Source organism: Salvelinus fontinalis, chromosome 3, assembly GCF_029448725.1.
Source record: "Salvelinus fontinalis isolate EN_2023a chromosome 3, ASM2944872v1, whole genome shotgun sequence".
Taxonomy (NCBI): Eukaryota; Metazoa; Chordata; class Actinopteri; order Salmoniformes; family Salmonidae; genus Salvelinus; species Salvelinus fontinalis.
The window spans coordinates 27,984,767-28,011,876 of NC_074667.1; the positions used below are offsets into that span (position 1 = coordinate 27,984,767).

Consider the following 27,110-nt stretch of genomic DNA (forward strand, 5'->3'; position numbering starts at 1 on the left):
TATTTCTCTGAGAGTGAGGCGGACATATAGCATTTGGCCCCCCAAAAAAAGATTATTTGTCTGTCTGAAACGATCAAGTGATTTTAAACAAATACACGTCTGTCATTGAACAACCCCATGCCATTATTAGATAGTGAAAAAACACACCTTTCTTGTTCAGAATTTTTTTTAACAATAGAATCTAATTTAACAACATTTCAGAACATTTATAAATAGCAATTTGGAAGGAAACGCTGCAGTTTGTTTGTTTGTTTTGAACCGTGAGACCTGGGCCATTTGGCAATTCTGACCTGTTCTCCCATTACAAGGGGTTGGTGACTACTGATGTGCTTTGGTATAGTATATAGTCATTTGAGGTGAGTAGTAGTTTTTGTTCCGCACAGTAACACCCTACTGCTGTTTGTGTGTATATAATCACAAGGACACACTGTCTCTCATTATTCAGACCTTTACAGCGTGTTGTCTAACCACAGATAGAGCAAGGTTCAGGGCACATTAAACAGACAAGTATATGCAAGTCTAATATATACCGTACTGCATTCACTGTACTAAGGTAGTTCTAGACTGAGACTACTACTATGTGCTTTAAAAGTGGCTATAGCTTTGGTTGTGATAAAACTGCACCTCTAGGCTATTGTAATCTTCCCAGGGTGAAATCTGCTTTGTAAACACAACATTCGACGTGTCATGACTACGTTGCCAATTTTATGTAGAGTCGTGGGGTGGGGGAAGGGGGGCTAGGACCGTCACGGTCTGTGGTCTTTAGTCATTAGAACCCCTCACCCCTCTAAAAAAAAACATTATACCCTGTTGTTGCCACGGACACCTTACCTTAGGGATACGCGGAAGCTATGGGTGTGGCTGTGGCCGCCTGGAAGTTGTGTGTGTGCGTGCGTGTGTGAGACGGAGGTGAGCCACAGAACACACCTTGGTCTGGGGATGTTAGTCAGTGGCTATGGAACCCTGACCTGTTCACTGTGATTATATCAGCTGATGTAAGGAGGGCTATATAAATACATTTGATTTGATTTTGATTTGATTACTATTATTTGACCATGCTGGTCATTTATGAACATTTGAACATCTTGGCCATGTTCTGTTATAATCTCCACCTGGCACAGCCAGAAGAGGACTGGCCACCCCTCATGGCCTGGTTCCTCTCTAGGTTTCTTCCTAGGTTTTGGACTTTCTAGAGAGTTTTTCCTAGCCACCGTGCTTCTACACGTGCATTGCTTGCTGTTTGGGGTTTTAGGCTGGGTTTCTGTACAGCACTTTGATATATCAACTGATGTAAGAAGGGCTATATAAATACATTTGATTTGAAGTTTGATATACCGCCACACGCCAAAACACACAGAATGCCAGGGTTACCACACAGTGGTGCCAATCCGTTTTACTGCCTGCAGGATATACATTTAGAGGTGTGTATGTGTGCGGAGACACTGATTCAGATGGGCATGTCAAAGATAATAATACGGATAATGGCTTAATTTACAATGGTTTTCAACAGACAGATGAGCAGAGTTTTTGTTGCACGTTGGATCTTAAACAATTGTTGCATACCTAGGCTAATCTCCTTGTTGAGACAAGCTGCTGACCCAACCTCTGATCCACAACTATATTTTACCACATCGCTACAGAGAACTGTTTATGTTCTTCAGTGTGGTTGATCGCTCCACTGTTAGTTTTGGATGAGCCTCCCTTTTTTGAAGAATATGTTGTCGATAGATGTCCGACGAGAAATTCTATCTCGCGCGTGTATGTTTTCCAGTGGAGGCTGCTGAGGGGAGGACGGCTCGTAATAATAGCTGGAACGGAGCGAATGGAATGGCATCAAAATGCACGGAAACCATATGTTTGATGTATTTGATACCGTTCCACTTATTCCACTCCAGCAATTAGCACATACAGGTCCTCCCCAATTAAGGTGTGATGTATTCATCCCAGCAGGTTGGGGTTGCGGAGGGGAGGCGTGTGTCTGCCAGCTACCTTTCTGACACACTGTATCACGAGGCCCAGGTGAGACAGTGTTTAAAAGGATACAGCCAAGAACCCACACACACTTAGACAGATTCTGAGCAGCACTCACACAGCCGCGTCTACGTCCATACACCTACAACTGGTGAGTCCACACCTCCATGGATTAACATTTCACTTTCACCGGTTATTTTACTTTTTATTTTCAATGTAATTCAAAAAGTTTTGTGTTCATGTAGCCACCTACTGTATTGGTAATTTCTCCCAATTATTCAGTCTACCAATTATCTAGTCTTTGAATGTCTGACCTTTGACATTTTTTTGCTGTATTGTTGGCTGTATTGTTTATTGACCTTTTTGTCTTTAGAAGAATTTCTCATAGTAGGAACCAAAGATGTGGATTTTATTCCAGTTAGCAGGTATGTGCCCACGATATTTGTGTTAGCACGTCATTGATTTCTCATTGAAAATGATCAATGAGTTGTTACAGTTATATCAACTATTCTTTGATTTAGTCTTAACATTCAGATTGTGGCGATAGTTTTGTGTAGGATGTGAGGAAATGTGTAATTGGGTTCATACTTCTATCTGTGATGATAATGATGAATTGGTTGATGAATTTATCTCCTCCCCCAGCCCTGACAGCAGTGGCTGCGACCCAGAGGGACTGTTCTCGGGGGGCCTGTTACCCCCCTATGGGAGACCTGCTCCTCGGTAGGGACCGTCAGCTTCATGCCTCCTCCACCTGCGGCCTTGCCGGCTCTGAGGTCTTTTGCACCTACTTTGGACAGGTAACACCCTACTCTTATTGCTATGAAAGACACCGGAGGCACTGTAAGAGATGGGAGAAAAGTGGGGCAATAGCTGTTAATTGTTATGAGTTGTTCACCAGGGTTTTAATGTGTAACATTTCAGTCAAACATGAGTGAGAGACAGACAGACAGACAGACAGACAGACAGACAGACAGACAGACAGACAGACAGACAGACTTGCATGTATAAAGACAGAAGACCTAGAGACAGACAAAACATTCTGGCAGGCACAAATGCAAGCACACACACGCACGCACACAATGTCCAGATTGGAGGTGCATGACTGTTGCTCTCTGTGCTGACCATGCTCAGTAGGAGACCAGGGGCAGAGGGTGCACGGATGGTATGGGTGGATGGATAGAGGGTCAGGGGAGAACTGGTTGGTGTAATTTGTGAAATTGTCTGGATCTGGTGCCAGAGATGCACAGATGCCAGATGTTGCAACTACATTTCACCGCAGTCTTGGCTGCTAAGTTCCTGTAATGAAAAACGTTGGATGGGGATTTATTTGTTTGATTTGAGGAGAAAAAAGAAAATCAAATATAATGTGTGGACAGGGAAAAAAATACATAAGCACATTTCTTTTCTCAGAATACTTTAGTTATTGAATTACTGTAGGTGTATTATTGTAGGTTTATTTATGGGACAAGTTTGAAAAATCCTTTTGTTTATGACAAACTAGGAGGTAAAACCAGGTAAAAGGACAAGAGAGGAAAAATATTTATGTTTTAATTTGTGTTGCTGCCTGTTTGATTTACAGTCGAGCCTTTCATCTGAGCCACACCCTCTGGGGTTGCTGGGCAGGGCAGGTATCAGTCACTCTGCTCTTAAAACTCACAATTACAAGTATGTATCTGCAGGCACACACAGGCACACAGACACACACACACACACACCAGACAGTAGATATTTTTTTGCTGGTTGTGGGTTCTGCCTTGAGTTTTTGAAACTTCACCACTTTTGTGTTTTGATATTTACTCAAAGTGATTGTGTTTCACTGGATGATTGTGCTGATCACACAAACATGAAAGATGTTTTAACGTTGGGCGTGTGGAGAGAGGTGCCCCAGGCCATAGAACCTTGTCTAGACTGGATGTACTGTAACTGTATGACTGTGTGTGTTGAATCATGTCCGAAGGGTGTGGTTGTGCATTGACTATCTCTCTGATACGCTCTGTATAACTCAGTACAGGGGAGATAGCCGTAGACCAGGGATGGACAACTCTGATGGAGTGGGGGCCACAAAACATCTGAACTCATCATGAGGGGCCGCAGTTGCTCGCAGGTTTTATTTTTTGGGGGGGGAATCGATCTAAAGGTCTTCAAAAGGGGGGCGGCCCTGGTGATGTGATCTGTGGAAGTGGAATGTCCTGACTGAAGATGAGCTAAGTTGCAGACAGAGGGGGAGTTGGGCAGTACAGTTTGCCAGGGCTTTATCACTCTGTGTCAAGGGAGTGGCACTTATGCCAGTGACCATTTAATGGCTGGACCGGGTGTCCGTCATGCTCCCACAGAGGGTACTGGAAGACAGAGAGAGAGGGGGACAGAGGAGAGGCAGGGAGAGGGATAGAAGAGAGAGAGAAAGTATCAGACCTCAGGAAAACCCAGATGAAGACAGTTCGAAGTAACAAAAGTTTATTATAAAAACAGGGGGCAGGCAAACGACAGTTAAAGGGCAGGCAGAGGTCAGTAATCCAGAGCAGTGTCACAAGGTACAGAACGGCAGGCAGGCTCAGGCTCAGGGCAGGCAGAATGGTCAAAACCGGGAAAACTATGAAACAGGGACCAGAGAGAAAAACAAGTGTACTGGAAAAACTCTGGTAGGCCTGACGAGACAAGACAAACTGGCAACAGACAAACAGAAAACACAGGTATAAATGCACAGGGTAAAATGGGCGACACCTGGAGGGGGGTGGAGACAAGCACAAGACCGGTGAAACAGATCAGGGTGTGACAGAAAGAGGTATAGAAGAGAGGGATAGAGAGAGGGGTAGAATAAAGGATACAGTAGGTGTTAGAGGGGATAGGAGGCTTGGCCTTCCTGTCCAGTGCTGACAGATCTATTCTGGATTTGGTTTGGCACAGTGAGACTGCGAGACTCCTCTCTCTTGCCCAACACTCTCCTCTACCATTGACACGCCCTTGGCACTGGCAGTTGCCAGAGAGTTGCCGATGGCAACAAGCCAACATGGCTCAAAGTGATTTTCTGTCAGGGTTTGGTATGAACTAATCAGAGATGAGACAGGCAAGACTGGTCCAATTTTCCTCAGGGATGGAGGGGATCTTAGCCAATAGCTGGCTCTTGTTAATGACTGAAGCAGAATTGGTGAAATTGTATCAAATGCATCAAACACATGGTTTCCAGGTGTTTGATACTATTCTATTTGCTCCACTCTGGCCATTATAATGAGCCGTTCTCCCCTCAGCAGCCTCCTACAGTGAGTGTAATGCAGACATTTAAAATGGGGAATCAAATATTGTCATCAGTCCACCCACCGTGTAAATCTGATTCAATTTGGATGGCTTTATCATTTAAAAAAAGGTACCAATAAGGGGCTACCAGAAGGAGGGCACCATGAGTTGCCCAGGCCCGAACTCTCACTGTGGTACCATGGTCCATGCCTCCGTGGCGTTAGTGTCTGTCCTCTGGTCCAAAAAGCCAGCCAGCTGGCCATACAAACACACTTTGATACATGCTGCTACATTGGCAGACTAATCTATTCTGGTCAGATTCCAGTGGTCTGGCAGAGTTTCTCCATATTATCCTTAGCAGCCTGCAGCCCAAGGGGCACTGATTGTCTGGACACTGACCAGGTCCAGGGAGTCTTGTGCCTGAAGCAGACTATACAAAACTGTATTTTAAAAAAGGCTGTGTTTACACAGGTAACTCAAATGTTGTTTTTTTTCTAAATAATTTGTCTTTTGAGCAATCAGATCAGATCTTTTGCCAATAATTGGGCAACAAATCAGAAACGGACTGCCTTTGTAAGCTATAACGCTAGAAGCCTAAGCTAGAAGGATTCATGCATTTATCTGAATTCTCCAATATGTGGGATTGTTATTGAATTTTTTTACAATAATTATAATTTGTGTTCCTTCTAATGCTGCTGGTTGTGTTCTGACGAATTGGGAAGTTGTTTCTGTAATTAATGAATAGCCAGAATGCTGTTCACTACCAACGGTACATTCACTCAAAGTCTTAGAAAGTCACTCAAACAATGAACAGTGCTGTCCTTTCAGCATCTCTGTCTTGTGGTCAATCTCTGAGTACTGACCACTGGTCCAGAAATAGACACACTGACAGACCAGGGTCAGGGCTGATTCCAGAGCATATGGGTTGTTCCACAAAATGTGGCCCTTTGATATTTTAATTAGAAATTGTGTAGCAATATTTGAAAAGCCTATTATATTCAATTAAGTGCTCTTTAATATAGACCACATGGAGAATTCAATAAATCAGATTTTTGATATGAATAAAGACTTGCTAAAGTGACAAAATTCTGCGTTTCGACAGGTCCCTCTGCGCACCCTCTGTGACTGGCAGGAAGATTTGAACCCACTTAACACCAACATTTCTCCACGTTTTCACCATGACTGTAAAGCCCTGGTTCTTTTCTTGCTTTGACAAAGTCTTTTCTGAAGATTGTTATTTATTTAACGTGATTAGTGATTCAATTTAAAGTTTAAAAAAAACCTGTCCCTCATTTTAAGGTCAACCCTGTCATGTGAACTGAACTCTAGTTTTAATATGGTGAAACTATCAATGTCTCAAAAGAAGCGTTGAACATCTAATAGTAAAATCATAGTGTAAAAGCTGGTGAGCTGGTTCTACTCTTTTTGGCCATTTTCTGGTGTTTTGTGGTGGACAACTGAGTGGGTTGAGCATAACATGTCAACCCTGTAACCCATAGATAGACAGGCTAGAAATATTTGAAGCTTGCATGCAATTGCCCCTCCCTGTTGCACACAACAAACTTCCATTTCCCCTGTCACAAGGGGATTTATGGCTGATTTTAAAATTAAATTGTCAACCCTGTAACAGTTTTAAAACCTCTTGAGTTGGGAAAACACTTTTTTTATGACAAAATGTTCAAATGAGGTGAAATCAAGCGTTTTTTTACCCCCACCAAGTCGCACATGTCAAAAGGGTACGAATCTATTTAGATAACACAGTGGTTCTGATGGCCGGAGTTGTTGGTTTGAAAGTGGATTTGTTTTTTGCATGGGATATACAGTGCAATGGCCATCTCAGTCTCCGAGCTTCAACCAGAGTATGTGAGCGGAGTTGAGCGGTCGAAATTCCGCTCATCACTCCTGTTTAAAAAAAAAAATTAACCTTTATTTAACTAGGCAAGTCAATAAATTCTTATTTACAATGACAGTCTACCCCGGCCAAACTTGGACCAATTGTGCGCCGCCCTATGGGACTCACGGCCGGATGTAATACAGCCTGGAATTGAACCAGGGACTGTAGTGACGCCTTTTGCACCGAGATGCAGTGCCTTAGACCACTGCTCCACTCGGGAGCCCTGTGCTCCAAGTCCTTTCCATTCGCTTCATTCAATAAAATACCAATTTAACCAACACCCATCCATTTTTGTGACCTGGACCTACCATTGGTTTTGAAGTATTTAAACATGAAACATGAAAACATGAAAAGGTGAATGTTAGAAGCGCTCATAATTTTAAATAGGCTACACGTCATATTAAACAGCTTATAAACACTCTAAATAGGTCGGAAGGAACTGAAATGAATTATTTATGTCATATTATTTCAATTATTTCAAGACTATAGCTACAAAGAAATACATTGTGAAGCACTTGCAAGTGCGACATGCTAGGCTGGTCAGGGAAATGAAGCACTCAGCATTTAAACAACATTTCATTGTATTAAATTAACCCTGTGGAAATCGAATTAACATAATAATACAAAAATCCCATCAAAATCCACTGCTTCCGCCAATATTACCCTTCCCTCTTCCACATCTGTGGTGACAGAGCTAGAGCGGTGTTTGTCAGACCATTTAATTTGTATTTTTATTTAACCTTCATTTAACTAGGCAAGTCGGTTAAGAACAAATTCTTATTTACAAATGACGGCCTACCCCGGCCAAACCCAGACGACACTGGGCCTATTGTGAGCCGCCCTATAGGACACCCAATCACTGCCGGATGTGATTGGGAGTCCCATAGGATACAATATAGATGAGTATTTTAATTACTTATTGTATACAGACGTTTTTGCTCATCTTTATCAAGGGTGTCAATTTCCAATCCACTGTTGAATTCGGAACTTTTCCATTGTGTCAGGGCATGCATCTCCCCATACAGTACAGGAGAATATATTTCCCTCTTTACCACGCCATTGGTTAGGGAACAATTCATAGGGACTTTACCAGAAGACATTAATAATATTATCACATCATTGCCATCCAATTGACATTACAGTCTAAAGCTGTTATACAACATGGACTATACTTCACACATTAGTGGACATATTTATGTCTATAACAGTGTATTACAAATGTGTTTATATACTGTGTGTGTGTGTGTGTGTGTGTGTGTGTGTGTGTGTGTGTGTGTGTGTGTGTGTGTGTGTGTGTGTGTGTGTGTGTGTGTGTGTGTGTGTGTGTGTGTGTGTGTGTGTGTGGGCGCATATGTGCAGACAGATTTTTGTTTGTTTGACGAAATCAGCAGCTTGCCTGTCGACTTTTGAAATCGTGGTTTGGAGGGAGAGGGGGGGGGGGAATCGGCAGAACGAGAGAGAAAGAGAGTGAGTAAGCAAACGAGAGAGAGAGAGAGAGCAAGAAAGACAATGTTTCCTCCAATAATGTTGTAGTTTTTAGTCTTAAAAGTCTTAATTCAAGTCTTCAAAATCAAATAGCTAAGAAATCCTTGGTATGACCATCTTCTAACAATTCCATATGTTAACCTAGACAACATTTTGTTGTATTAAATCATTATAGTCTATAATTTGCTCATATAGGCTGTGACTTATAACTAAATATAAATGAAGTGAAAAAATGCCTTGTTAGGCTCAGTCTACAGTGCCTTTGAATACATTTTTAGAAACTCCAGTTTGGCCAGAGTCTGTGGCTACAGGCTCAAGCGATGGTGCCTGGAGAGGGAAAACAAGAGTAATAAAAAGAGAACAAGCAAGCTGAACAGATTGTGGCCATAGCTGATGTTGAAACGTCCAGTGTAACCTTTCACCCGGTGGGGTACAAAGCCATGGCCTCGGTGACAGACCAGAGAGCCCAGCCAGCCTGACTCAGGCCAAGTAACTGCTCCTGCTCCAGCCCCAGTCCCAACCCGCTCCGACCAGGGCAAGCTGAGGTGGAGGTGTAGGGTAGTGGAGACAAGGGGGTTGGAGAGGAGAGCAAATGGCGGTATAGGTAGTGGGGTTGGTGGTTGTTGTAGTAGAGAGGGGAGGAGTTGCTGTTCTATATTTGTTTAAAACAGGTGATTTTTTTGATTGCAAGGGGTGGTAGAAGGATGTTGGCGGATGTTGTGTGTGATACTTATTATAAAACATTGTAATATACTGTAAAATACTATAGTAAATACTAAAGCATTGTTTTTTTTTGTTTTTTTATAATCTGCAAATACACAACAGTCCGCAAAAACGACACTTTCTTTTTACTATAGTAAATACTACAGTATCTTATTTGCAAATACCCTGCCCATTACCCTCCCCAATATCGCAATATGTGACAGCAGTTAGTGGGAACCCTACAGGTTATAGAAAAGAAGCAAAGCGCTGAACTAGCTGTTCAGACCCCAGTCCTACATACCTGCAGGTTATGGAAAATTTGCTCTCTTAGTATTTTTCCAGTAGGTTTCCTGAAATTATATGTCAAAGATTAACACTACAGTAAATATTACAGTATACTACAGTCTGCAAAAACACTATATGAATTACTATAGTGTATATACTACCGTTTTCTTTTACAACAATATTTATACCATAGTTTACTGTAAATACTACAGTATTCACTGTAGTGTTTTTTTTGCAGACTTTAGTCCTGTGTGTGGACCAAGTGATCTTGGGTCACATAATGCGCGTAGAAAAACCACCTCACTAGTGTTACACAAGAGCCTTCCCATCAGTGCTGTATTGATTTGAGATATCATGGCTTTACCTCAGTGTTATCTATGGTGTCTGTGGGAAGATCCACATGAACATTTACTTGCACATTGGTCGTTGTGAGTGGTTCCAATGTGTTGGAGGAGGAACTGATACCTTGTTCTGTCTTGTTGCTGTGTGATTGCTCTCACGTTCCCTCAGTCCGTATTTGTCTGAAATGAGGATTTCTTGTCAAAGTAAAGGCATATAAACCTCCCACGAATCGTGTGCTGTTTGAATGTGTGCTGACCAATAACTCACATTCTCTACAAAGAGGTCAGGGGGGACACACGTACGCATGCATGCCCAAACACAAACACACACTGTGTGTGTGTACTGTTACAGTTCTGGGTTATATTGCATAAGACAAAGGGCAGAGCACAGCTTGAGCACAACCATTAGAACACAACCATTAACGTTAATGATAAACCAATCTAATCTGGTTTAGATGTATTTAAATATCTTTAGATTATTTCGTTTTTTTATCCCCCTTACGTTCTAAAAATCAAACATGCTTTGTTTGCATAACATTATATACAGTAAATTATGCTAAGTAGTATGAACTCTCTCTCTCTCTCTCTCTCTCGCTCTCGCTCTCGCTCTCGCTCTCGCTCTCGCTCTCGCTCTCGCTCTCGCTCTCTCTCTCTCTCTCTCTCTCTCTCTCTCTCTCTCTCTCTCTCTCTCTCTCTCTCTCTCTCTCTCTCTCTCTCTCTCTCTCTCTCTCTCTCTCTCTCTCTCTCTCTCTCTCTCTCTCTCTCTCTCTCTCTCTCTCTCTCTCTCAGTGGAGGATAAAGTGCTGTACCTGTGACTCCAGGAATCCATCCAGTCAGTTAGCTCACACCATCCAGAACGTTCTATCCACCACTGGTCCCAACAGGTGGTGGCAGGCCAGGAAAGGTGAGGGGATTACAGAGCTACAGGACACATGTTGTGAGTGACCCATCCTAAAACTTTCTTATTGTGACCCACCAAATTAAGACAACCTATGTTTCTTTAGATGTGAGTCCGGTTACCCTACAGTTGGACCTACAGAACCTGTTTCAGCTGGACACCATCATTCTGACCTTCAAGGTAAGACCCAGCTGCCAGAGCAGCATGGTCAGGGCTTTTCCAATGTGCAAGGGCAGAATTGTCTTTTTTTAAATGCTGTACAATCTTATGGACTGATTTTCAAGTTGCCTCTATACACAGGGTCCCCATCCTAGTGCGCTGGTGGTGGAGAGGACGTTGGATAATGGTCAAACCTGGCAACCGTCCCACTACATGGCCTCAGACTGTCGCTCGGCCTTCCCTGGCATTGCCATGACTATGCCACGCTCTCTGGACCAGACCTACTGCTACACCCTACCCCCCGTCCCCGCTAACTCTTACCAGGACCAGACCGTAAGGGAGTAGTCTCCCTAGGCAAGGGAGTAGGGAGTAGTCTCCCTAGGCAGACAGTTGCCTCCCACAATGTAGGGTCGGGTTTATGAGATAACGGGGTAACAACGTTGGAAACTGGAGGAAATTCCCATGATATTTTGTGTTATCCAGAGATGAAATGTTCTGCTGTTCCCCTTTTTGATTTTGCTCATTGCATTACACAGATTCAGTTCAGCCCCTTGCGTCAGTTCTCTAGCATCAGCGTCCCCAATGGGCAGAAGATTCAAGGTAAGATAAACATAATCGACCATATTCACTTACCCATCCATGACCCTCACCCACTGTTACTATGGACAACACCCACTGTTACTATGGACAATATAATGTCCTTAAACATTATATTTGAGCCATTTAGCAAGTGTTCTCCTCCAGAGCCACTTACACCTTTCATGATTGAACATTCCTGATCCAATGAGATGCTTTGCCCAGTGATTGACAGCTCTCTCGGTCCTCAGAGGTGTCAGGATTGACAGGCCTGCGGGTGAAGTTGACTGAGCTGGGTGCTATTTCCCGCTTGCCCGGCCGCACCCCTTCGCTGTTTTATGCCCTCAGGGAGATGAGAGTGATGGGCACCTGCCTCTGCCACGGCCATGCCAACCGCTGTCTGCAGGATACTACTGCCTACCAGCTACCTAGCACACAGGTATGATACCACTGCCAACCACCTAACACACAGTTCTAGTATACCTAACACATACAACACACATCTACAGGCCAACCGCTGTCTGCCTAAGACTATTACCAACCGCCTATACCCAACCAGATTATGTGAGCGAAGCGAGGAGCTGAGCGTGCCCAATTTGACTGGAGCGTGGAGCGAGATTCCCAAAGGATGGAGCATCGGCCTATTCGCCCACTCCAATATCACTCCAATAGCGCTCACTTCGTGTGCTCAGGTCATGCCCGGCCCAGCATGCATTTGTAGTCTACTTGTGTGCTGCTATAGCCACTTGCTAGTCATGGAGTTGAAAAGACACCTATCCCAAAAGCATGATGGTGTACTTACTACGTGCACACGTTAAAAGAAAGGAACAAGGTGGGTAGCTAATGAAGTGTGTCATTGTAGCAAAGTATTTATAAACATAAAATCAGAGCCCTTTAAAAGTTTCTTTAATTTTGGTTCTATTATCATCTATACAATAAGCCATAATTGATTTTGGCCCAATAGGCCTGGCATATTCCAACTTTTAAGGAGCTTTCCGTTTCAAATGGGTTATGTTGCCTAAAAACCTTTTAGACCTACCGATAGAAGAAGAAAAAAACTCTGCATCCCTGCCCAGCCTGGCAAGAGTGGACAAAAGGGTGTTTAGCATCCCTAGTGGTTCTGCAAGCGTGGAGAGGATATTCTTCGCTACTGGCCTGCTCTCCAGGCACCATCGCATGAGCCAGAAACCACAGACTCTGGCCAAACTGGTGTTTCTAAAAATGAATTCAAAGGCACTGTAGACTGAGCCTAATAAGACATATTTAATTCTAAGTAGGTCACAGCCAAATGCACCATTTATAGATTAAAATGATTTTATACAACAAAATGTTTAAATGCTGAGCACTTAATGTCCCTGACTCCCAACCAGCATAGTGTGTCGCACTCACAAATGCTTCACAATGTATTTCTTTGTAGGCTATAGCCTTGAAATAATTGAAATAATATAGCCTAAATAATTAATTTCTGTTCCATCTTAGGGTCCTAACCTATTTAGTGTTTATATGCGGTTTGTATTTATATATATTTACATTTCTTATGGATCGCCTTGGCAGCAGCTACTCTTCCTGGGGTCCAGCAAAAATGATGGCAGTAATATACATTATAATACACATTTTAAACATTAAAATACATTTTCCAACAGATTTCACAATACATTAAGTGTGTGCCCTCAGGCTACTACTCTACTACTATGCACAATCCAGGTGTACGTATTTATATAGTGTGTATGTTATGTGTGTTTGTATGTGTGTTTGTACCTGTGTTTGTGACTCTTCACAGTCCTCGTTGTTCCACAAGGTGTATTTTTATCTGTATTTTTTTTAAATTAGATTTTACTGCTTGCGTGAGTTACTTGATGTGGAATAGAGTTCCATGTAGCCATGACTCTATGTAGTACTGTGCGCCTGTCATAGTCCGTTCTGGACTTGGGAACTGTGAAGAGACCTCTGGTGGCATGTCTTGTGGGGTATGCATGGGTGTCCGAGCTGTGTGCGAGTAGTTTAAACAGACAGCTCTGTGCTTTCAACAAGTCAATACTTCTTACAAAAACAAGTAGTGATGAAGTCAATCTCTCCTCCACTTTGAGCCATGAGAGATTGACATGCATATTATTAATGTTAGCTCTCCGTGTACATTTAAGGGCCAGCCATGCTGCCATGTTCTGGGCCAGTTGTAATTTTCCCAAGTCCCTCTAGGGCCTATAGGACCTGCCTTGTTGATATTGTTGTTAAGAAGGTAGAGCAGCACTTTAATAGGGACAGGCCTCTCCTCATCTTAGCTACTGTTGCACCAATATGTTTTGACCATAACAGTTTACAATCCAGTGTTACACCAAGCAGTTTAGTCTCCTCAACTTGGACAATTTCCACATTGTTCATTACAAGATGTAGTTGAGGTTTAGGGTTTAGTGAATGATTTGTCTCAATATAATGCTTTTCATGTGAAATATGTGGGAATAAGCTATTTATTGCCACCTAATCTGAAACTGACTGCAGCTCTTTGTTAAGTGTTGCAGTGATTTCACTCACTGTAGTAGCTGACGTGTATATTGTTGAGTCATCCGCATACAGAGACACACAGGCTTTACAGAACCTGTGGCAGGTCATTAGTAAAGATTTTTAAAAAGTAAGGGGCCTAGACAGCTACCCTGGGGACTGCCTGATTCTACCTGGATTATGTTGGAGAGGCTACCATTAAAGAACACCCTCTGTGTTCTGTTAGACGGGTAACTCTCAATCCACAGTGTAAAGGAGTATAAAGCCATAACATATACATTTTTCTAGCAGTGTACTATGATCGATAATGTCAAAAGCGACACTGAAGTCTAACAAAGAAGCTCCCACTATCTTTATTATCAATTTCTCTCAGCCAATCATCAGTCATTTGTGTAAGTTGAATGTGCATGTTTGAAAGCACTTCTCTATAGGCGTGCTGAACGTCTGTTGTTCATTTATTTCCTGTAAACTAGCATTGTAGCTGGTCAAACACAATTTTTTCCTAAAGTTTACTAAGCCTTGGTAACAGGCTGATTGGTCGGCTATTTGAGCCAGTAAATGTGGCTTTACTGTTCTTGGGTAGTGGAATGACTTTTGCTTCCCTCCAGGCCTGAGGGCACACACTTTTTTGTAAGCTTAGATAGAAGAGATGGCAAATCGGAGTGGCAATATACTCCGCTATCATCCTTAGTAATTTTCCGTCCAAATTGTCAAGACCCAGGTGGCTTGTCATTTTTGATAGACAACAATCATTTTTTCACCTCTTCCACATGCACTTTACGGAATTCAAAATTACAACACTTGTCTTTCATAATTTCGTCAGTTATACTTGGATGTGTTGGTTCTGCGTTTGTTGCTGGCATGTCATGCCTAAGTTTGCTAATCTTGCCCATTAAAAAATCATTAAAGTTGGCAATATCAGTGGGGTTTGTGATGAATGAGGCATCTCATTCAATGAATGAATGATTGAGCTGAGTCTGCCTTTTTGCCCAAAATGTAATTTAAGGTGCTCCAAAACATTTTACTATAATTCTTTATATAATTTATCTTTATTTCATAGTATAGTTTTTTTTATTATTTTTGTTCTGTTCAGTCACATGATTTCTTAATTTGCAGTAGGTTTGCCAATCGGTTATGCAGCAAGACTTATTTGCCATTCCTTTTGCCTCTTCCCTCACAACCATAACATTTTTCAATTCCTCATCAATTACTGGGATTTAACAGCTTTTACAGTAATTTTCTTAATGGGTGCATGCTTATTAGTAACTGGAGTAACTCATTTCATAAATGTGTCAAGTGCAGCGTCTGGTTGCTTCTCATTACACACCACAGACCAGCAAATATTCTTTACATCAACATAGGAATCACTACAAAACCTCCTGTAGGACCTTTTTATACACAATATTAGGTCCAACATTTGGATCTCTGGTTTTCCTAGATATGGCTACCATATTGTCATCACTACATCTGATGGATTTGGATACAGCTTTACAGCAGATTTCTGCAGCATCACTAAAGATGTGATCAATACATGTGGATGATTTCATTCCTGTGCTGTTTGTAAATACTCTGGTAGGTTGACTGATAACCTGAACCAGGTTGCAGGCATTGGTTACAGTTTTAAGCTTTTTCTTGAGTGGGCAGCTTGACAAAAGCTAGTCAATATTTAGGTCACCCAGAAAATATACTTTTCTGTTGATATCACATACATTATCAAGCATTTCACACATATTATATCCAGATACTGACTGTTAGCGCGGTGGTCTATAGCAACTTCCTACAAGAATGGGCTTTTGGTGAGGCAGATGAACCTGTAGCCATATCACTAACAGTATTTGACATGAGATCCTTTCTAAGCTTTACTGTAATGTGGCCCTTAATATCGACTGCAACACTACCCCCGTTGGCATTTCTGTATTTTCTGTATATGTTATAACCATGTATTGCTACCACTATACCAAAGGTATTATCTAAGTGAGTTTCAGAGATGGTCAGTATATGAATTTTATAGATTTCATTAACCTTATTTATTAGGCTACATATGTTAATGTGGGCTATTTTTAGCACTTTTCTGGGATGCTAGATTGTTTTCATTGCTTTACTGGGAAGTTTATCAGAACTAGACATGACAGTGATATTTATGTTTGAGCCGATAGTGCAGGGTGAGCTGCACACAGCAAACTTCCTACTAGGGCACCACCTCAGTGCTAACAGTTTAATGCTAGTTCATAGACACATGATTACTGCATACAATAGCTATAGGATCGATAGAGGCATTCAGGAGACTTAGAGGGACATAAATTAGGTTACTTACATTAGGACTTCCAACGCTCCTGGGACAATGTACATTTGCTGCAGCACTACGACAACTTAGGGACACAATGGATTATCTAAGCAGGGCTTGGTTGATTGTCTCAAAGCAGCCTTGAAATGCGTGGACAGAGTCCAGGAGCCAAGATGATTTGGATGGACTCCGTCATTCCTGTAGAGTATCTTCTGTTTCCAGATGGTGTCAAAGTTATTTATAAAAGTTATGGCAACAGAGTGGCAGTAGTTTTTAAGCCAGATATGATGTGATAAGAGCCTGCTGAACCTTTCGCAGCCGTGACCTAGCGACGGCACTGGACCAGAGATAATTGGATGCTTTTCAGAGCCTTTTAGGGTGTTGATCAGCTCAATAAAATCCTGTTTCATTAGCTCTGATTTATCCTTTTTATGTAATTTGATCCCACATGCACTACGACAGCAGCAGCACTTGGCGCCCGGGAGGCCTGATGTGCGAGGGAGCCCGGGAGGCCTGATGTGTGAGGGAGCCCGGGAAGTACGGGCCTGTGGTAGAGACCTTCTGAGCTGTACCCTCAGAAGATAGGGTAGAGGATGAAGGAGCAGGAATCTCTGGCAGGTGGGAGAAACTGTTGGGTCAGCAGGATGGGATCCCCCAAAGCCATTTCAGCCCCATTCAGCAAAAGACAGCTGCCTTGCGCTGGGCTTGGTGTGCGTGACGTGCCTCCACTGGGATGCAGTATCGTTAACCATGGCATCCGCCAGGTCCTCATAAAGCATCCTTGCCCCTTTATTCTCCAAGGGGGGTGGGGAGGGGCGGCCGGGATGGGAGGTCGGGGTAGGATGGGAGGAGTGGGTGAGATGCGAGGGGAGAGGTGACTTCACTAGGGAGGGATCTTTGCTGGGCAGCCCAGTCAGTCAGAGAGTGGCAACACAGTGGCAAGGCAGTGGCACGATGACCAGGCTGAGGAGTAGAAAAGGAAAAGGTCTTAGAGTGGGACCTATCCAGGATACACTGCAATGTCTCAATTTGCTTACTCTGGACGTCCAGCTCAGACAATATTCTGACAGTTTCCACATTGGAAATTTGGCCGGCCAATATTACCCCGTAACTGTTCAAAATAGTTGCAGCTCCTACCTGGGATTAAACGTTCACTGTAGTCTCTAAAGGTGGTGGCTGCCAGTCTGGTAAAAGTCCGTTTTTCCTTATGTGGGAAAGTGGTAGATGTCTTTTTTTTTAAATGCAGTTAAAATCCATGTAAATAAAATAGGTTGGCGAGGAATCAGCTAAAAGTCAATCAATCCACACAGTGTGATAGTTAGATTAAATCACCCCAGTTATAGGCAGCAAGCCAGAACCCAACCACAGACTAGAAATCCGCCAGCACTAGGACCCACAATAAATACAACCAAGGCACAAAACTCAACAGCATAACAGGAGCAAAGAGAGAACTATGACTTACTCAATGCGATTAAATGCTGAGGACCATCAAAACAGCCACGCTGTATGATAGCCAGGGGAGAAACGCCTGGAAGGTAGTTTTCAGTACAGGCCGGTAGAAGCTGGGAGGGTGGCAAGCGCTATACCGGGCCAAAGAAGAGTCCACAAACATCCAAGGAACATTGACTCTGTATGCAATATTGTACTATTGTCCAGTGTGTTTACAGTCAGATGAACCAACAAAAATCTGTACAAATCTTTTCAGCTACAAACTGATGAGACAAAAGACATGCTTGCCGCCATCTTAAAAAGTGGGTGTGGCTTCAGTTTAATATGACATGTAGCCTATTTGAAATGACGAGTGCTTCTCACGTTCACCTTTTCATGTTTATTAAAATACTTTTCATTCAAATCATATGGTTTGGTTTCAATACCTCAAAACCATATGGTAGGTCCAAGTAGTCACAAAAATAGATGGCCGGTGGTTATATTGTGATTTTAATGAATAGAGCGAATTTGGAGCGGCAGTTTTCCCCCCCACCTGTGAGCACAGTGGTTTTTAGAAGAGCAGTTCGAAAAGGAAGTGCGCTTCAATGAACGGGATTTCCAACCACTCAACTCTGCTCACATACTCTGTACCGAAAACACATAGGCACATACACGGAGTGTACACAACATTAGGAACACCTTCTTAGTATTCAGTTGCACCACATTTTGCCATTAGAACAGCCTGAATTCGTCGGGGCATGGACTCTACAAGGTGTAGAAAGCATTCCACAGGGATGCTGGCCCATGTTGACTCCAATGCTTCCTACAGTTGTGTCATGTTGGTTGGATGTCCTTTGGGTGGTGGACCATTTATTATACACACGGGAAACTTGACACCTACTACTAACCCGTTTAAAAAGCATTGAAATATTTTGTCTTGCACATTCACCCTCTGAATGTGTCTCACTCTCTCTGTGTGTTGCAGGTTAGTGCTCAGTGTGAGTGCCAGCACAACACAGCAGGTGTAAACTGTGAGCGATGTGCTGATCTCTACAACGACCTGCCCTGGAGATCTGCAGAGGAGGGAAACACACACACCTGCAAACGTACCCAACCACTAATGCCTTAATTCACTGACTGCATCTTTTTGATAATTTGCATGTGTGCAGGAGTAGAAGGACTTTGCTAAAGTAGCGCATAATCAGCAAAGATAAGTCATCTTCCTATGAAGACTGAACACTCAGCACAGTTGCGAGCGAGTGGACGGAACACATGCAGTCACAGATGCCCGTGTTGAATATTTCCTCTGGTGCTGCCCCCTGTAGGTTGTGAGTGTAACAACCACGCCCAGCGGTGCCGTTTCGACCCATCTGTGTATGAGGCGAGCGGATGGAGGAGTGGGGGGGTGTGTGAGGGCTGTCTGCACCACACAACAGGGCCCAAATGTGACCGCTGTGCCCCTGGATACCAACCCAACCACCGGAGCAGCATAGACCAGCCTGATGCCTGCACACGTGAGTGATCTTAAGACCGGGTTTAATAATATATATTCATCAAATACTACTGCCTTTATTCCTCGTTCTCTCCTACTATAGGTTCAATCAGCACCACAATATGCTGCAGTGTTCTAATATCTTTATTGTGTTTCTGTTTTGTTTCCTGTGTTTTGTACAGGCTGCCATTGTAGTGCAGAGGGGGCAGAGAATGGGGGTCGGTGTGATGATGTCACAGGGTCGTGTCGCTGCAAGATGGGATACTATGGCCTGACCACCTCCAACCCTCTGGGCTGCACGAGTGAGTTGCCTTTCACCCTTGACCCTGAACCCGTTCATAAACTCTCCCTGTGTTATGATTACTTACAACTGTATTCGCCATACTGTGGTGGTGTCCAGAGTGTATGTGTATGTCTATCCCCATCTGACTGTCTGTCTTCTCCAGAGTGCTTGTGCAGTGCAGAGGGCTCCCTGTCCAGTGTGTGTGACCCTGTGAGCGGTCAGTGTCCCTGTCGACCTTACCACCAGGGGCTGACCTGTGAACTCTGTTCCCGTGGTTACTGGAACCCCTCCTTCCGCGGCTGTGAGCCCTGTCGCTGTGACCCCACCAACTCCCATGGTGACACCTGTGACCGGAATACGGGTCAGTGTCAGTGCAGGTCAGGGTTCGGAGGTCGTACCTGTACAGAATGCCCTGACAACACTTACGGAGACCCCCTCATTGGCTGCAGACGTAAGTGACTGGTTGTGTTCTGTCATAGAAAGGTTCAAAGGTTCTTAGACATGCTTTGATCAATTCAGTCCAAATGGACAACTAAGTCAAACTATTTCTTTCCTCTTCATCTCACCCTCCCTTTCTCCGTCTCCCTCTCTCTCCATCTCCTCCCTCTCTCCCTCTATCTGCAGCGTGTCAGTGTGCTGCTGGAGGCATGGTACCAGGAGGCTGTGATAAGCGTACAGGGGCCTGCCAGTGCCGTATTGGTGTCATAGGTATTCGTTGCGATGCCTGTAGCCGTGGCCATGTTTACTCCTTTCCTGACTGTGAAGTCTGCCCCTCCTGCTTCTTCTCTCTGGACTCCTACATCCAGAACCTCACCCTGGGCCTAGAGAGACTCTCCACCAGAATCCCCTCTCGTCCTGGCGGCTCATTGCCCACCGGTCTCGGTCTCCGCATCCAGGCCTTGGAGGCCACTCTCATCCAGATACGTGACTCTCTCCCACTCCCAACTCCCTCTACGAGACAAGTCAACAACGCCCTCTTTCAGCTACGCAGACTAAGGTAGGGAGATGTTCAGATGTCCCTGTGAAAACTTAGAATGTCCAAATAGAAGTGGGCATCAGATTCCATAACCTGCAATACTTTGCTTTCAAAATTAGATATTTTCGTTGTCCAAATGTAAACACCCCTAGATCTGAAGGCCACAGTCCTTCATTACCTAGCTCACTATCCCTCATCCCCATTGTAATTGTCCAGGGACCAGTTAGATCAGGTGGATGGGGATCTGTCACCCCAAGGCAGAGGCCTCGAGCTGGGCTCACAGCTGGACGAGTTGCAGGCTCTCCTGGGCGGCCTGGGTCTGCTCTACAACGCCAAGAGAGATGCTCTCAGGAACCCTATCAACTCCAACAATGCAGGTGAGAGAGATACGCCACCGCAGACCTGTGAGCACCATCCGTGTGTGACCATAAAAATGCTGAGTGAGGAATTTAGGATCCAGAAATCAGAATTAGAACCATATCGACTTGAGACCAGTCTGGTTTTGTTTTAGCTCACTTATGGCTGCTAACACAGCGGTTTGTCTGTCGTCTTGGTTGGTTCGCTCTCAGGGGCCTTCTCTTCTATAAAGAATGCCTATGACGAGTCCACGGATGCGGCGAAGATTGTTGAGGCTAGTGGGAAGACTGTAGATCAATCTTCAGCGGTCAGAGAGGATTCTCTTGACCTCCAGAACCAGGTTCAACCAGCAAACACCAGAGACCTGGAGAAACTCAACCAGCAGCTGAACACCAAACCCGACCTCTCACCCACTGCCAAGCAGGTAAGCTTAACCCTAGCCTTAATCCTTACCCCTAGACCTAGCCTTAGCCCTAGCTTTAACCCTTAGCCCTAGCTTTAACCCTTAGCCCTAGCCTTAACCCTAGACCTAGCCTTAACCCTAGCTTTAACCCTTAGCCCTAGCCTTAACCCTAGCCCTACCCCTAGCTCTAGACCTAGCCCTAGCCTTACCCTTAACCCTAGCCTTAGCCCTAGCCTTAACCCTAGACCTAGCCTTAACCCTAGCCCTGCCCTAGACCTAGCCCTACCCTTAACCCTAGTCTTAGCCCTAGCCCTACCTTTAACCCTAGACCTAGCCTTAGCCCTACCCTTAACCCTAGACCTAGCCCTAGCCTTAACCCTAGCCTTAGCCCTAGCCCTACCCTTAACCCTAACTCCACTTTAACGTGACTGTGTATTTTTATTCCCTGTCTCTCAGGTGTGTGGCAGTGTGCGCTCTGCCCCTTGTACCCCTGTCCAGTGTGATGGTGAGCTGTGCCCTGCGGAGGGGGCGCCACCCTGTGGTCGTGGCGAGAGTTGCATTGGGGCTCTGCCTCTGGGGACCCGAGCTGTGAGGGATGCTGAGGAGGTAAAGGACAGACTGCAGCAGCTCAATGGGAAGATCACACAGGCTGCTGCACAGGTAGGAGCTGACACTTGTTTGTTTGTTTACTGTATGTTATAACATATATAACTGTTTATTGGGTTTGAATACTGACATGTAGTATATGTCCTTCAGTCAATTAAGTGGTTTGTTTCATCATATGCCGTTCAATGCTTTGCTCCTTTCTCCATTCAATTCACAGATCCAGAAAACACAGGACACGGTCAATATGGTCAGACAGTCCACGGACGATCTGGCCAATCAGATGAGGCGGGCCAGGGATGACTTGGAGGCAGATCTGCAGGAGACAAGATACTTTGTTAAAGAGCTGAAGGACTTCCTGTCAGGTGACACATCGACGGTTATGTTCCAGTACCTTCAATAACCTATTTATACTGTTTTACTAGTAGTAAAAGTATTGAAGTAGTAGTATTGCATTTTTGTGAGTGTGTGGTTCACTGACATTCCCCTCGTCTCTCCCTTCCCCCCTCTTCCACTCTTTCTCATCCTCCCTCTTGCAATCCTCTTCTCTCTCTCTCCCTCCCTCCCTCCTCTCCCTCCTTGACTCCAGACCCTTCGTCAGACCCGACAGACATCAGCACGGTGAGTGAATGGATCTTGAACGCAAAGCTGCCTCTCAGTCTGGCAGCTCTGAAGAGGAAGCTTCAGGAGATCAGAGCCCTGGCGGCAGGACTCCCAGACAGCAAAGCAGTCCTGGACCAGGCTGGACCACAGCTCGACACCGCCCGGCGCCTGCTACAGGAGGCCCAGGACGCTAGGTATAACACCTTATGACCTCTTATGTCAGTCTTATGACAGGGCTATGTACTGGAAGCTTGATTGATGTCATGTATGAAAATGCTGTGTGGTTTCAGAAGTATCTTTGGCGTTATTGTGACTCCTGTGAACGTTGCCGTAAGGTTGCTGTAACATTGTTCTAACTTTGTGGTGTGCTGTGTGACAGGGATGCTGGGCTGGGTGTGAAGGATGATGTTGACGGGCTGCTGGATGGCTTCACCGCCGTGGAGGGCTCCCTCTCTGGCCTGAACGACAAAGTGCAGGACAGCCTGGACATAGTGGAAGACATCAGCAACAGTCTCACACAGGTGATCGAGAGATGAACGAGACCATTTGAGCTAATGTGCTCCAATGAGTACAATTACGCTTTCAAACTAGTCTGACACTGACATTGATTGTATTGCCTCCATTTTCCAAATCCTTCACAGCTTCTTACCTTATTATTCCTCTCTCATTTTGATCCCCTCCTCCCTCCAGACCAAGGCCCAGTTGACTCCCGCGGTGAAGGCTCTAGGGGAGGCGTCTACCCTGGCTGAGGGGATGAAACCTCAGCTGGAGGGGCTCAAGGCGCTGGTGCGCTCTGGAGATCTGCTGGCCCAGAATGCTAAGGGAGAGGCCAATAAGGCTAACAAGGAGGCAGATGCTGCGACCAGGGTGAGTGTGTGTTAAAGTATATGTGTGTGTGGTACTGTTTATGCATGCCTACTGTTTATACGTGTGTGTGTGTGTATGTCAGTGGAGGCTGCTGGTCGGGAGGGCGGCTCATAATAATGACTGGAACGGAGCATGTTTGATGTATTTGATACCATTCGGCTCCAGCCATTACCACGAGCCCGTCCTCCCCAATTAAGGTGTCACCAACCTCCTGTTGTGTGTGTGTGTGTGCTCAACTGCCTGTCTCTTTGTTTGTAGGACCTGGCGTCCCTGGAGAAGCAGCTGGAGCAGCTGCGTGCTGCAGAGAGGACCAGTGGTCATGGCGATGGGACGGGGACGACAGGTGAGCGTCTCCGGAAGCTGCAGGAGGAGGCTGGTTCTCTGGCCCAGGACACTGGAGACATGATGAAGGCACTAGCAGGTACGGAGGAGGATAGCGAGGGGACACAAACACACCTGGCAAATTTGATTTGACTTGACTGTTTTCACACTCCATCCAGTATGCGGGCATAATGCGTTTGTGGAACATTGGCTCGATTCATTCGATATTGTTGAAGTTCAGCGTTATGGCGAGATTGAAGTGATTTAATGGTAATTCCCGATTGAGCCGACATATGCTAGTCTGGCTAACACCTAACTCTCGAAGTCCTCCTGACTTCATAGTCTGAAATGGCTCTTTGATATTGTCGGCACAATGTGTCGATGATGAAGGGTGCTGTGCTTTTACTGCTTGGCTCTCCTCTTTCTCACAAAAAAAACCCACACGCAAAAGCCACACACAGCCGCAGAGCGCCGCCCGCTTCCATTACAATGGTTGGATTTTCTAATCGGAACAATGAGAGGTTTCAACCCTTGAGGGGAAAAAATTTACATTTGAGAGAACCAAGCAAACTGAGTGACTATTGCATTAACAAACGGCCTCCTTTCCAGACCAGTGTGGTCACAGCGCTCCCTTGCATCAGCCGGGTTAGAAATGTGCATTGTTTACTGTGAATGCGGTCTCCCCAAACGCGAGAACATTGCCTTTAAATGTAAATCGCCGCTACAACGCTGATCTTCAGAACTACGGATTGAAGCGAGCACTAAAGGCACTGATTGCTGAAATTATGTGATGATGAGGATCATTCCCCTCTCTGGCTTTTATATATATTTGACATGTGATGAATTTGCGCTGTATATAGCCTCACTACTGTTATTTTACTGCTGCTTTTATCTATTTGTTATTTTTAACTTGTCTATTTTTTACTTTACACTTTTCTTAAAACTGCATTGTTGGTTAAGGGCTTGTAAGTAAGCATTTCACTGTAAGGTTGTATTCGGCACATGTGACAAATCAAATTTGATATATATATGTATATGTGTAAATAAAAAACATTCCCCTCTCTTCCTGTTCCTCCTCCTGCTCTCCTCCCCCTCTCGCTTCTCTCTCCCCCTCTCGCTTCTCTCTCCCCCTCCCCCCTCTATCTTCAGGTAAAGCAGACTCTCTGCATAGACTACAGGATGAGGTCCTACTGAAGTGCCAGAGGCTGACCGGTCTGGACGGCAAACTGCGGGACCTCCTGGCTGACATGAGACAGAAGGTCAAGATCCTCTCCACCTGCCAGGGCTGAGAGGTAAAAGGGCAGAGGTCATCCTCAAATAGCCTGTTCATTGAGATAGAGGAGCGATGTTATTTATTTTGTCCCATTTTGTAGAATAAATGTCCCAATAAATATGTTTTTCATGACGTTGAGTTTCCCTTAATGTGTGGTTTTTAACTTTATCCTACGACATCCCAGTGACATCATTAGGCCTGTGATTTCTGGGGCTGCAGCCCTGAATGTTTTTGGTCCAGCCCGAACCTTTTGATGGTAAAACACATTTGGTTTAAGATGGCACACGGAGAAAGAGATGGTATACGTTTTATCCTATTGGGGGGAGTAGGGTGTAGGGTGTAGTCTTGGGTAGATTTCGACTATGCCATGTTGTCTTCAAGAGATTTTCTGTTTCGTTTCTTTCCTTCACATTAGCTGACGTAAGATAGTGGAACAATTCCTATTCGTTATGATGTGCTATCATGTTATAGGATAATGAGTGTGTTTGTCAGCAAGAACAGTACTGTTATTCCCCATCAATCTTTTATTATTACACTTTTTCCCAATTTTGCTGGTGTAACTACTTATTTGACATCTAATATGCTTAAATTAGAAGAGACTTTCCATGTTTGTCAGCATTCATGTGGGTATATACGCTATGTCATGGTTATGTGGGTATATACGCTATGTCATGGTCATGTGGGTATATACGCTATGTCATGGTCATGTGGGTATATACGCTATGTCATGGTCATGTTGATTGTAAGTCATAAAAACGAGAATAGCCAATATTGAAATGCCTGTTACATCAATTATTACATGTATTTTAGTAGTGTACACAAGCTGCTAGGCAGTGATGGTAAGGGGACTTCTCAATAGCTCATAAACGCAAACGATCTTGCCCATGTATTGTAAGATGACAAGAGTATGCAACTAGTCAGCCCCACCACCTATAGATTTTTCTTGATTGTGGGATGACTGGAAGAAATTAATTGTTATAGCATAAACATTTTCAAACCCCCTGCACTTGGGAAACACACCCCCCCGCAGGAATTTCTTTCTTCAAGCTGTATTTTAAAGGGATAGTTCACCCACGTTGTAGAAAAGGCTCTCATTTGTAATATACTTTTTTAGGGAACTGTCCCTTTTTAATTGCACCTTTTTTTAGTTAACTTTGCCTTTAACTGCAGACACTTCTGAGCCGTCACAATGTATGTTAATATAGGCTTTTGGGCACTGGATACCTCTATATGCTTTTTATTGTTTGGATTTGTGTGTGTTTTGTATTGTTGGTATTGCTGCACTGCTTGAGCTAGAAATCTGCGATAACATGTGTACACGACCAATAACGTTTGATTTGATTTTGTTCTGAGCAACCGATTCCCTTATTAAATACCTGAGTTCCCTTTGTCTTTAGTTCAGTACCAAATAACTCATGCCTCTTAAATACTCTCCAGCGCTTATCCCTTTTCGTTTCTGTTATCTCTGGCATCCAATACCAAACATTGTTTCATGTGTGAATATATGAGCGTTTTAATGATGCGCTGTCGTATCAGTAGTGGTAGACTGAGTTGTTGCAGCATGTTGCATATGGACATTAATTCAGATATTTTGTATATCCTTCAGAGAGTGATGATACTGACATGGAAATAATGGGTATGATAGGAAATTTCATATAAAGAATAAACTAACGCAAATGTTTTGCTTTCTATTTGTTTATTTTTAGCACACAAGGTCAATAATGGATTATGATTTATTGGAGAAAATAAAACGGGGGCTGCAGCTCTCTAAACCGAAACCCCACGTCTCTCTCCCCATTCTTGTCCTCTAACCGGGACACCTGTATCAGCTCCTGCAATTAAGTCATTTAGCAGGCGCTCTTATCCAGATTGATTTACAGGAGCAATTAGGGTTCAGTGACTTAATCAAGGGCACATCAACAGTTCAAGGCTTCTTAACTCGCCCATGTCAACAACCGACATCAGAATAGGCAACCTGCCTTTAATATTGTTTTCATGACATTTTTGGTATAATTCTTTCATCTCTCAATGTTCAGATTGATGCATTTAGCTGTTGAAATTAAAAATGTCGTCCGGGGAATGGATCCCCTACAAGGGTTTCCCCTTATAGCTCAATGGGCTAAGCCTACAATGTCCTCAAATCCTAGAAACGACCCTGGCTACAGCCTACATTCCACTAATA

General features: G+C 44.1%; 1 protein-coding gene across 1 annotated transcript; it reads left to right on the top strand.

Moving 5' to 3' along the window:
* Window positions 1-1,689: 1,689 nt before the first annotated feature.
* LOC129842494 (laminin subunit beta-3-like) lies at window positions 1,690-26,609 on the top strand. Its single transcript, XM_055911068.1, has 22 exons — window positions 1,690-2,122; window positions 2,345-2,396; window positions 2,614-2,768; window positions 10,699-10,813; window positions 10,914-10,987; window positions 11,108-11,299; window positions 11,503-11,566; window positions 11,794-11,981; window positions 18,736-18,856; window positions 19,076-19,264; window positions 19,425-19,544; window positions 19,689-19,976; window positions 20,150-20,522; window positions 20,718-20,878; window positions 21,071-21,282; window positions 21,718-21,921; window positions 22,085-22,229; window positions 22,454-22,661; window positions 22,847-22,988; window positions 23,158-23,334; window positions 23,593-23,755; window positions 24,805-26,609. Exons 2-22 carry the CDS (start codon window positions 2,372-2,374, stop codon window positions 24,942-24,944), a joined length of 3,456 nt encoding a protein of 1,151 aa, XP_055767043.1. The 5' UTR covers window positions 1,690-2,122; window positions 2,345-2,371; the 3' UTR covers window positions 24,945-26,609.
* Window positions 26,610-27,110: the final 501 nt, after the last annotated feature.

Bases quoted from the DNA above. Each gene is read 5' to 3' on its own strand.
- LOC129842494 (XM_055911068.1), top strand. From the start codon at position 2,372: ATGTGGATTTTATTCCAGTTAGCAG. The intron at 22,662-22,846 runs GTATAACACCTT...GCTGTGTGACAG, and splicing joins CAGGAGGCCCAGGACGCTAG to GGATGCTGGGCTGGGTGTGA. The intron at 22,989-23,157 runs GTGATCGAGAGA...TCCTCCCTCCAG, and splicing joins TCAGCAACAGTCTCACACAG to ACCAAGGCCCAGTTGACTCC.